General features: G+C 55.9%; 1 protein-coding gene across 1 annotated transcript in view; it reads left to right on the forward strand.

The window, feature by feature from the left end:
- LOC116944495 (protein RUFY3-like) overlaps window positions 1-13,251 on the forward strand; it is a 28,749-nt gene that overhangs the window by 7,280 nt on the left and 8,218 nt on the right. Inside the window, exons 3-14 of the mRNA XM_032958151.2 lie at window positions 594-641; window positions 1,081-1,254; window positions 1,536-1,653; window positions 1,970-2,071; window positions 2,707-2,830; window positions 3,147-3,208; window positions 3,490-3,555; window positions 4,128-4,197; window positions 5,051-5,131; window positions 9,545-9,586; window positions 12,493-12,579; window positions 12,849-12,937. Coding sequence (XP_032814042.1) covers window positions 594-641; window positions 1,081-1,254; window positions 1,536-1,653; window positions 1,970-2,071; window positions 2,707-2,830; window positions 3,147-3,208; window positions 3,490-3,555; window positions 4,128-4,197; window positions 5,051-5,131; window positions 9,545-9,586; window positions 12,493-12,579; window positions 12,849-12,937 — 1,063 coding nt within the window. The remainder of the gene's footprint in view (window positions 1-593; window positions 642-1,080; window positions 1,255-1,535; window positions 1,654-1,969; window positions 2,072-2,706; window positions 2,831-3,146; window positions 3,209-3,489; window positions 3,556-4,127; window positions 4,198-5,050; window positions 5,132-9,544; window positions 9,587-12,492; window positions 12,580-12,848; window positions 12,938-13,251) is intronic.

A 13,251-nucleotide genomic window follows, 5' to 3' on the forward strand; every position in this document is an offset into this window, starting at 1 on the left:
CACAGGCTCACACAGAGACCCACAGACTCACACACAGACCCACAGACTCACACAGATACCCACAGACTCACACAGAGACTCACAGGCTCACACAGAGACCCACAGGCTCACACAGAGACCCAAAGACTCACACACAGACCCACAGGCTCACACACAGACCCACAGACTCACACAGAGACCACAGACTCGCACAGAGACGCACAGACTCGCACAGAGACCCACAGACTCGCACAGAGACCCAGAGAGACCCACAGACTCGCACAGAGATCCACAGACTCACACACAGACCCACAGGCTCACACAGAGACCCTCAGACTCGCACAGAGACCCACATACTCGCACAGAGACCCACAGACTCGCACAGAGACCCACAGACTCACACATAGACCCACAGAGACCCACAGACTGAACTAGAGGGACAACGCAGTGAGGTGGTGGTCACTGGCGGCTGGGTAGGCGGCGTGATGCTGGCCTTACTCCCCCCATCGCAGCTGCTGGGCCGGCCTTCATAGGTGCTGCTCAGCAACAGCACTTCCCCTAACGGTCTGTGTGGACTACACGGGGGACTTTTGTGTGTGTGTGTGTGCCCTCAGACCCAGAGGAGCCAAATGCTTCGGGATCGCGATACCGCTACTGTGACGGTGAGGCCCCGCCTCCACTCACCCTCACTCATCCTCGCTCACCCTCGCTCACCCCCCCACTCACCATAGCTCACCCTCACTCACCCCCACCCCACTCACCCTAGCTCACACTCGCTCACCGCCCCCCCCCCCACTCACTCTAGCTCACCCATCCCCACTCACCCTCACTCGTCCACCCTTGCTCACCCACGCGCACTTTCACGCTCGCTCACCTGCAGGGGCGGCTATCGCTACGCAGGGCGACTACTCGGGGTGACTTTCGTTACACAGCGCGACAATCGTTACTTAGGGGCGACTAGCGCACCCGTGTGCGTGTGAACGGCCGAGCGGGCGGGTGGGCGAGCGGGCGGGCGAGCGGGCGGGCGAGCACCGGGGGTTGACGCGGGTGGTGGTGGTGGCGGCTCCGCCGCCGCCGCTTCCGCTGCTGCGCTTGTCCCAGAGCCGCGCGACGCCGTGAGCCAGGAGCGCGTGAGCCTCATGGACATGGCCAAGCTGAGCATCAAGGGGCTTATCGAGTCGGCGCTCAACCTGGGCCGCAGCCTCGACTCGGACTACGCGCCCCTGCAGCAGTTCTTCGTCATCATGGAGCACTGCCTCAAGCACGGCCTCAAGGGTGAGGGGCGGGGGAGGTGGAGGGGGGGGGGAGAGGCTTGAAATAAGTCACTCACCTAAGTGTCACGTGCGTGCGTCTCGTGCGTGTGTATCACGTGTGTGCCACGCGTGTATCACGTGTGTGCCACATTTGTGCCACGTGTGTGTGCCACGTGTGTGTGTACCGAACGTGTGTGCCATGGGTGTGTGTGTGTGTGCACCGCGCGTCTGTGTGTGTGCCACGTGTATGTGCCACGTGTATGTATCACGTTTGTGCCCCGTGTGTGTGTGCGTGTGCCGCAGTGCGCAAGTCGTTCCTGGGGCAGGCCAAGTCGTTCTGGGCTCCGCTGGAGCTGGTGGAGCGCCTGTGCCCCGAGTCCAGCGAGATCACAGCCAGCGTGCGGGACCTCCCGGGACTCAAGTACAGCCACCAATACCACAACCACCACCACCATAACCATCACCATGATCACCAACACTACCACCACCACAACCACTACCGCCACTATAACCGCAACCACCGCCTCTACAACCACCACAATCACCACCACCATAACCAACCACTACAATCACCACCACCATAAACAACACCACCATAGCCACCATCATTACCACCACAACCGCCACCGCCACTACAACCGCAACCACCACCACCGCCACTACAACCACCACCACAATCACCATCACCACCGCGGTGTGTTGTGACACGGTGCGGTGTGACGTGCGGCGTAACTCAGGACACCCCAAGGACGTGCCCGGGCCTGGCTGCGCCTCGCTCTGATGCAGAAGAAGCTCTCCGACTACATGAAGGCCCTGATCGCCAGGAAAGACCTGCTGAGGTAATATCAGCACCAACATTACCGCTCTGACCGCCATCACCACCATTAACCACATCATCAACATCACCATCAACATTACCTCCACCGTCAACATCACCATCAACATCACCTCCATCATCAACATCACCTCCATCAGCAACATAATCAGGCACATCATCATCGACAATGCCAACACCATCAACACCATCCCCATAATCAACATCACTACCCTCACCACTGGTAGTGTAACGGTTAGCGCTGCACTACGAACCCAGCGACCCGAGTTCCATTCCCCCTCACAGGCACCAACACGAATGAGGATTATCTGAACCGGTCCTGGGCCTCCCCTAGGTCGCCACTAGGGAGACAAAGGCGGCCGGGCGTGGTGCTGGCCAACCACCCCCTCGTGTGCCGTGCCGGCCTTCATAGGGGCTCGCTAACAGCACTTGCCCCAACAGTCTGTTAAGGCTACACGGGGGGGGGGGGGGGGGTCTTTGTCTTCGTTTGAGATGATCAGATAAAGAGGTGTGGGTGGTGATGGAGAGAAAGAGATCATGACGTGTGGTGATGGCAATGTGTGGGTGTTGGAAAATATGAAGATGTGTGGGTATAGGTGGTGATGATGACGAGGTGTGGTGGTGGTGGTGGTGGTGCAGTGAGTTTTACGAGGTGGGGGCGCTCATGCTGGAGGAGGAGGGCCTTCTCATCGCCGGGCTCCTCGTCGGTCTCAACGTCATCGACGCCAACCTCTGCATCAAGGGGGAGGACCTTGACTCCCAGGTGAGTCACGCCAGCCTCAACATCGTCAGCATCATCACTACCACCACCGCCATCATCGTCAACATCATCACCACCATCGACATCACCACCACCACCGTCGTCGTCGTGATCATCATCGTCAACATCACCATCATCATCATCACCACCACCACCACCACCACCATCATCGTCAAGATTATCACAACCAGTGTCATCATCAACACCAGCATTGCCATCGGCACCAAACAGAACATCATTATCATCATCGTTAACATCATCAACATCGTCGTCATCGTTAACCCCCCCCCCCCCCGACTGCCCTCCCCCACCCCCTCAGGTCGGGGTGATCGACTTCTCGCTCTACCTGAAGGAGGGGCAGTCGAGCAAACCGGAGGACAGGTGAGCTCACTCACCCACTCACCACTCACCACCACCGACTCACCACCCACCGACTCACCACTCACCCACCCACTCACCCACCCACTCACCACCAACCACTCACCCACTGACTCACCACCCACTCACCACCCACTCATCCACCCACCCACTCACCCACCGACTAACCACCAACCACTCACCCACCCACCCACTCACCAACCTTCTCCCTCACCTACTCACTCACATGCACACGTACGCTGCTGCTGCTGATGTTGCTGATGTTGTGGACGACTCCTTCACAGTGGAGCAAACCTCACGGCGATCCTGGACCAGAAGAACTACGTGGAGGAGCTCAACAGGAACCTCACGTAAGGCCCCAGGGACCCCACAGGGACCCCCTAGAGACCGCTTCGGTCCCCACAGAGACTCCCAGGACCCCTAGAGACCCCTGGACCCTTCATGAAGCCCACAGAGACCCTTAAGAGCCCCTTGGACCTTGAGATACCCCTGGGACCCCCCGGGACCCCTTGAGACCTCTGGGAACCCTTGGACCCAGGGTGATCCAATTGGATCCATTCTACATTGTAGTGCACGTGCGTGCTTAGGGAGCGGTGGCGCAGTGGTTAGCGCACTGCATTAGGAAATCCGGCGTTCTGAGTTCGATTCCCGCTCACGGCCGCCAACATCAATGATGATTATCTAAACCGGCCCTGCGCCTCCCCTAGGTCGACTCAGCCTCGAGTGAGCACCTGGTGCGGTGTGTATAAAACATCGCCACCAGAGGGAGACAAAGGCGGCCGGGCGTGGTGCTGGCCACCCACCCCCTCGTGTGCTGTGCCGGCCTTCATAGGTGCTTCTCGCTAACAACACTTGCCCCTACAGTCTGTTAAGGCTACACGGGGGATCTTTATATGTGTGTGTGTGCGTGGTGGTGGTGCAGGCTCACGGTGAACAATCTGCAGTTGAAGGTGGACGCATTGGAAAAACAGAACGCACGGATTTCTGAGGAGGTGAGTGACGCTGCTCACCACAAACACTCCCCACACACATTGACCACACACACACTCACCACACACTCGCCACACACACAGTCAACACACACACACATTCACCACACACTCACAACACACACCACACACACACACACCACACACACTCGCCACACACTCACCACACACACACTCACCACACACACACATTCACCACGCACTCACCACACACACCACACACTCACAACACACACCACACACACACACCACACACACTCACCCACACACTCACCACACACTCACCACACGTGCCCATACTCATGTATGGACACGTGTGGTGTACGTGTGTACCTGTGTGTGTGTCTGTGTACATAGTATATACACAGACACACACACGTGTGTCTGAACATGTGTGTGTGCATGTGTGTGTGATAAAGGCGGCCGGGCGTGGTGTTGCTCACCCACCCCCTCGTGTGCCATGCTGGCCTTCATAGGTGCTGCTCGCTAACAGCACTTGCCCCAAATGTCTGTTAAGGCTATAGGGGAGATCTTTGTCTTTGTGTGTTTGTGGGGAGTGGTAGTGAATCGGTGAGTGTGCTCCGCTACAAAACCAGCGACACGAGTTCGATTCCAGCTCACAGTCAACACCAGTGGCGATTATCTGAATCAGTCTTGGGCCTCCCCTAGGTCGACTCAGCCTCAAATGAGTACCTGTGGTGTTGTCCAAACAAAAGACAAAGGTGGCTAGGCGTGGTATTGGCCACCACCCCCTGGAGGTGCTGTGCCAGCCTTCTTCGGTGCTATTGTCTCATCGCACTTGCCCCACCAGCAAGTAAAGGCTACACGGGGGGTATTTTTCTTTGTGTGCGTGCAGCTCTGCTCAGAGAAGATTCGCTCGATTGCTATGGAAGAAGAGAATGAAGCCATGCGGGCGGAGATCACACAGCACACACAGGCACGCACACACACAGCACACACACACAGCACACACACAGCACCATCACACAGCACACACACACAGCACACAGCACACTCACACACACACAGCACACACGGGCACACACACACAGCACACACACACAGCACACACACACACAGCACACACACACACACAGCACACACAGCACACACAGGCACGCACACACACAGCACACACACACAGCACACAGCACACTCACATACACACAGCACACACACACAACAACAACAACCGCCATTCGCCACTAAGTGGCGGTGACGTCATCACGACGCTTGTGCCAGGCCATGTGCACCTTGAGGCCACGTGAAGTGTCGAATGCCCGCTGGCAGGAGGTCACGGGGCAGACCCAGGTGCCACGGGTCGACTGACTGAGATGACTGGCTGGTGCACCACCTGTGCCCCCTACTGTGCCAACCTGCTGTGCTTTAGCCACCCGGCGCTCCGCTCGTTGTTGTGAACGTCGCTCCTCCGCCCTCCGTTGTTGTTGGAGGGCGACTGCCTCCAACTGCCCAATAGCGTCCTTCACGAGCCTCCTCCACAGAGGCCGATCTTGACAGCGCTGGTACCAGTCATCGGCAAGTCCACTTAGCTCCACGTCCTCCTGTACCACATCACTCCATCTCTTCTCTAGCCCGTGCCGCGCCCATTTAGCCCCCTCGATCCGGCCGAACAAAAGCTGTTTCAGCATGCGGTGGCTGGGCATGCGGGCTACATGACCCAGCCAACGCAGCCTTGCCTGCCGGAGGAGCTCACCGATAGGACCCTGCCCAAATCTTTCAAGGATTTGTGAGCTCCTCACACAGTCCAGCCTGGTTAAACCCAGGATGGATCGTAGGCAGGCCAGCCTAAATGTTTCCAACCGGCGAAGATGCTCCATTAAGGGGGTCCACGTTTCGCAAGTGTAGAGAAGGGAGGGAATGACCGTGGCTGAGAAGACTTGAAGCTTAGTGCGGAGCGACAGACCAGGTCGCTTCCACAGAGTGTTACGCAACCGATGAAAAGATATTGCTGCTCGACTGATTCGGAGTGAGACCTCTGCTGTTAAACTGGATCCGGTCATAAGCACACTGCCCAGGTATGGAAAACTCTTCACTCTCTCCACAACTGCCCCATCACCGATTGGGAGTTGTGGGGGTGGATTGTCCGATGGTACAAAATACCCAGGCAGGTGCTTAGTTTTGGTGGGGCTGATGGTAAGGCCCCATCTCTTATTGGCACACTCCAGCCTCAGCAGCAGCGTCTCCAACTCCTCCTCTGAATGAGCAGCTATTACCAAATCATCAGCATACATAACGTGGTTGAGAAATAGGGAGCCATCCCTTGACCACACCCGGGCATCGATCAGCCTCCCATTATATCTGTACCAAATGGAGATTCCCCCGGTACAGCTATTGAAGGCTTCACGAACTACGTGGTCAAAATAGATGTTAAATAATGTGGGAGCCAGAGGACATCCCTGTCGCACCCCAAGGTGTACAGGGAATGGCTCTGACTCCCGGCCACGTAGTTTTACCCGGGCCCGCTCACCATCATGAAGGTCCTTAATGATCGTGAGCAGAGGGTTAGGGACTCCAAAAGCTCGAAGAACAACCCAGAGCCCAGGCCTACTGATGGTACCATAGGGCCTTGACCAGGTCAATACAGCAGAGATGTAGGTCTTGTTGGAATTCCCTACACCTCTACTGTAGCAGACGGACAGAAAATATGGCATCTGTGCAGGACCGCCCTTTCCTGAAACCGCATTGGGGCTCCGCAAGCCTCTCCTCAGCGTGCCTGGCGAGGCGATGTTGAATAATCCTTGCCAGGACCTTTCCCTGCACACTGAGGAGTGAGATGCCCCTGTAGTTGTAACAGTCTGTGCAGTCCCCCTTCTTAAAGAGTGGGACCACCAGGGCATCCTTCCAATCCTGCGGAACCTGTCCAGTGGTCCAGACTGTTGTTATGATGTCATATAGGGCAGTCTGTGCACAAACGCCACCCTCAGCATTTCGCTTGGGAGATCATCTCTGCCCGCTGCCTTTCCTGGTCTCAGACTCCAGATCGCCTTCAGTACTTCCTCAACAGATGGTACTTCAGCCAGCCACTCACAGGGGGTGACTTCTTCCAATATTTGAGGCACCGCAGCCTCAGCAGGGTCATCCTCACTTTGTGCCACGATGTTTTCCTGGCTGAGGGATTTTCCCTCCCCCAGGACCTCACAGAAATGCTCAGCAAATCTGCAAACCTCTTCCTGGGGGTCAGAGATTGGATCACCGTTTTTTTCCCCTAATGATGGTAATAGGTGTGGCGCTGCAGGTTACTTTTTTGATGGAGTTCAATAGAGATTTGTTATCGTGGGCCACTGAGGCAGACTCCATCTCCTCAGCAACCTGCAACCACCACCCATCTTTGCAGCGCCTCACGGCTCTCCGAACCTCCGAGCGAAGGCTGCGGTAAGCCTCCTCATTCTCTGACGTGGGATTCTGTAGCCAATGACAGTGGACCTATCGCTTTTTCTCAACCATCCTGAACACCTCCTCTGTCAGCCAGGGTCTCTGGGGAGGTCTGGACCAAGTACCCAAAGCAGCCATTGCAGCTGCATGAGTCACAGTCCTAAACCTCACCCATTTACCCTCGACATCAGGAGGAGTGGGGGACAATGCCAATCCCAGCCGCAAGCAATGATTAAATTCTCGCCTGCAACTTTCATCAGATAACTGAGACCAGGCCACTTTAGGTTGGAATGGGGTCCTGGGTGTACACCCAGCACCGGAGTGGAAAAATGGCAGGCGCATCTTCCAGATGACTAGTCGATGGTCAGAGGGTAGATCAGCTCCACGGTAGGTCCTGGTGTCAAGGACATGGGCTCGCATCCGCTGGTCCGTCACTATGTAGTCCAGCAGATGTTCTTGCTTGGACCCAGCATGCATCCATGATGTTGTGTGGATGCGCCGATGCCGGAACAGCGTTTTGGCAATTACAAGCCCATGGGCTGCACAAAAATCTAGCAGCCTCCTACTGTTGTTATTGAGCTGATCTGGCCCATACCCTCCAATCACTCCAGACCAGGTGCCAGCATCATGACCAACTCGGGCATTGAAGTCACCCAACATGATGACTCTATCCTGAGGTGCCACTTTAGCCAGCACCTGTGACAGGAGGTCATAGAAGGCATCTGACTCATCGGCTTTGCCTGCATCCCTCCACGGATGTTCGTCTTCGGTGGGGGCATAAGTAACCATGACCACCACTTCTCGCCTCCGGTTGATGGGAAGGCGAGCCCAAAGTAGCCTGGGGCTTACAGCTTCCCACACCTCACCGCCACGCTCCCACGCCCCCTTCATTCTATTGTTCAAAAGAAGAGCCACACCCTGTTGTTTGGCAGTCTGCTGCCCCGAGTAGAGGACTGTCCACCCCTCATGGTGGCAGGAGCCAGAACCGGTCCACCGGACCTCCTGAATGCCACAGAGATCCAGGCGGTACCGGTCCAGCTCCCGACAGAGGAGTGGCAGTCTGTCCTCCGCAGTGAGCGTTCGAACATTCCACGTGGCCATCCGTAGTGGCTTTTCGTTGTTTGTGGAGGAGCCCCGAGGGTAGAGATTCAATCTCCTGGCTCCGCCAATTGGGGTTTGGCCAGGAGACGTCATAGACGCCTGTCCCCCCGGGGCCTCCAACACAAGCTTTTAGTTACATATTTCAGTTTAACTCGTGGTTTAGTGGTAATTAATTGAAGGTGGAGGGGTTACCAGCCCCTCGCACCCGTCCAGAGCCCCCGTTTAGCCACTGTGGTGGTCACAGACGCCATGAGGGGAGAAGCCAATCGGAAATGGCCCTCCCCCCACAGCACTGTCCACGACAGAGTTGCCCGTTCGGCACCGCGAGGAGGTAGGGGGTTGTTACATACACAGCACACACAGGCACGCAGACACAGCACACACAGGCACGCACACAGCACGCACACAGGCACACACACAGCACACACACAGCACACACAGGCACGCACACACAGGCACGCACACACACAGCACACACAGGCACGCACACAGGCACGCACACACACAGCACACACAGGTACGCACACACACACATCACACACAGGCACGCACACACACAGGCACGCACACACACAGGCACACACACAGCACACACACACACAAACACGCACACATACTTGATGTATGGTGGTCTTAATGGTGATGGTGATAGTAATGGTGGTGATGACAGTGTTGACGATGTGATGTTGATGATGGTTATGATAATGTTGGTAATGATTGGTAATGAGCTTGGTGATGGTGGTAATGATGATATTGATGATGGTGGTAATAATGTTGCTGATGGTGGTAATTATGATGTTGGTATTGATGTCGGTGATGGTGGTAATGATCATGTCGGTGATGGTGTTGATTCTAGACTGGGAAGTCTGATTCTGATGGAGAACATCAGAAGCACGGGGTGAGGACACGCACACACACCTACAGATACACACACACCTACCTACACACACGCACGCACACCCACCTACCTATACACACAAACGCGCGCATATACACAGACGCACACCTACAGATACACACACACCCACCTACACACACACACCTACACACACACACCTACACACACACACCCACGTACACCTACAGATACACACCCCCACGCACACACACACGCACATACACACGCACATACACACGCACATACACATGCACATACACACGCACATACACACGCACATACACAAAGATCCCATATAGCCTTAACAGACTGTAGAGGCAAGTGCTGTTAGCGAGCACCTATGAAGGCCGGAACGGTACACGAGGGGGTGGGTGGCCAGCACCACGCCCGACCGCCTTTGTCTCCCTAGTGGCAATGTTTACTACACACCGCACCAGGTACTCATTTGAGGCTGAGTCGACCTAGGGGAGGCCCGGGACCGGTTCAGATAATCGTCACTGGTGTTGGCCGTGAGCGGGAATCGAACCCGTGTCGCCGGGTTCATAGCGCAGCGTAGCGCTAACCGCTACACTACCGCTCCCCACACTGGCACACACACACAGACACACACACACAGGCACACACACACAGGCACGCACACAGGCACACACACACACAGGCACACACACACAGGCACACACACAGGCACACACAGGCACACACACACACAGGCACACACAGACACACACACACAGGCACACACACAGGCAGACACACACACACAGGCACACACACAGACACACACACACAGGCACACACACACACAGGCACACACACACACACAGGCACACACACACACACAGGCACACACACACAGGCACACACACACACACACAGGCACACACACACACAGGCACACACACACACACAGGCACACACACGCACAGGCACACACACACAGGCACACACACACACAGGCACACACACACACACTGGTACACACACACACACAGGCACACACACACACACAGGCACACACACACACAGGCACACACACACACAGGCACACACACACACAGGCACACACACACAGGCACACACACAGGCACACACACAGGCACACGCACACAGGCACACACGCACACACAGGCACACACACACACAGGCACACACACACACACTGGTACACACACAGGCACACACACAGGCACACACACACAGGCACACACACACAGGCACACACACACACAGGCACACACACACACAGGCACACACACACACAGGCACACACACAGGCACACACACACACAGGCACACGCACACACGCACACACAGGCACACACACACACAGGCACACACACACACAGGCACACACACAGGCACACGCACACACACAGGCACACACACACACAGGCACACACACACACACACAGACTGGCACGCATCTAAACACACACCCCTACTCTTTGGTTCTTTCGGTAAAGTCACGTAGGTAGAAAAATAAAATAAAATAATAAATATAATATCGCGACGTTTCGATGGCAACACAAAGCGGCCCAGCCTGAGGACGACCGCTTGTGTTGCGCCACAAAACCTCGTGATATTTTTTTAAATATTTTTTTTTATACCAACGCGACTTTACCGAAAGAACCACAGAGTATGGATTCCTGCAGTGACGAAAGCTTCCAATCATACAAAGAACCCTCTTATTGCCTGAACACCAAGGTGATGTGATGATGCTCGTGATTATAATGATGGTGACGGTGACGACGATAACGATGGTGACCATGGTGATGGTGACGGTGACGACGGTGACAGTAATGATGGTGACGGTGACCATGGTGATGGTGACCATGGTGATGGTGACCATGGTGATGGTGACCATGGTGATAGTGACGGTGACGACGGTGACAGTAATGATGGTGACGGTGACGATGGTGATGGTGACCATGGTGATGGTGACCATAGTGATGCTGACAGTAATGATGGTGACGGTGACGATGGTGATGGTGACCATGGTGATGGTGACCATGGTGATGGTGACGGTGACGACGGTGACAGTAATGATGGTGACGGTGACCATGGTGATGGTGACCATGGTAATGGTGACCATGGTGATGGTGACGACGGTGACAGTAATGATGGTGACGGTGACGATGGTGATGGTGACCATGGTGATGGTGACCATGGTGATGGTGACCATGGTGATGGTGACGGTGACGACGGTGACAGTAACGATGGTGACGGTGACCATGGTGACAGTAACGACAGTGACGGTAACGACGGTGACGACGGTAACGACGGTGACAATGACGGTGACGACGATGATAAACGATGGTGACGGCGATGCTCGTGCCGAAGGTGACAATGACGACGACGATGGTGATGACGGTGACGATGGTGATGACGGCGACGATGGTGATGATGGCGACGATGATGATGACGACGATGGTGATGACGGCGACGATGGTGATGACGACGACGATGGTGATGACGGCGACGATGGTGATGACGACGACGATGGTGATGACGACGACGATGGTGATGACGGCGACGATGGTGATGACGGCGACGATGGTGATGACGACGACGATGGTGATGACGACGACGATGGTGATGACGACGACGATGGTGATGACGACGACGATGGTGATGACGACGACGATGGTGATGACGGCGACGATGGTGATGACGACGACGATGGTGATGACGACGACGATGTTGATGACGGCGACGATGGTGATGCCGGCGACGATGGTGATGACGACGATGGTGATGACGACGACGATGGTGATGACGGCGACGATGGGATGACAGCGACGATGGTGATGACGACGATGGTGATGACGGCGACGATGGTGATGACGACGATGGTGATGACGACGACGATGGTGATGACGACGACGATGGTGATGTGCGCCTTGCAGGAGCGCGCCGAGCCGCGTTCGCAAGACGGCGCGGACGCCATCGCCTCCCTGAGGGCGCACGTGGGTGACATGTGCAGCGCACTGGGGGTGAGTGACGGGGTGAGGGCGAGCCGGTGAGCGAGGGTGAGCGAGGGTGAGCGAGGGTGAGCGAGGGTGAGCGAGGGTGAGCGAGGGTGTCGAGAGCGGGCGGGCGAGCGAGCGAGCGTGGCGCGTGCGGAGCGGTTGGCGAACACGGCGACCAGAGCCACACCGCCCATTCGTAAGTGCTGCTCGCTTCCAGCACTTGCCCCAGCAACGTGCGTGGGCTACATGGGAGACCTTTGTCTGTGTGCGTGTGTGCGTGTGTGTGCGTGTAGGAGGTGGGAGGCAGGAAGTCCGAATTGTTGATGAAGTTGGAGGAGACGACCAATCGGATGTCAGCGACTCTGAAACAGCTGGAAACCAGGTGACTCTCCCCTCCCTGTGTGTGTGTGTGTACCTTACAGGTCCACTCAGCCTCAAATTAGTACCTGGTGTGGTCTGTAAAGATCTCCACTGGGGAGACAAAGGCGGTTTGGTGTGGTGCTGACCAGACGACACGTTCTACTTAATTAAACGGACTTTTTGATAAATGTTTTCTCCTACAACATCAGAGTGCAGCACCACATTAAATACGCAACTACAATCACAATAGTTTAAAGCGATTTGAAGCATGTTTTTTTTTTGGGGGGGGGGGTGGGGACAGAGCTTTGTGACGTCATATTTGAGGGGGGTCTGACT

The sequence above is a fragment of the Petromyzon marinus genome, chromosome 21 (genome assembly GCF_048934315.1).
Source record: "Petromyzon marinus isolate PM22_M1 ecotype Great Lakes invasive population chromosome 21, UKy_Petmar_22M1.pri1.0, whole genome shotgun sequence".
NCBI lineage: Eukaryota > Metazoa > Chordata > Hyperoartia > Petromyzontiformes > Petromyzontidae > Petromyzon > Petromyzon marinus.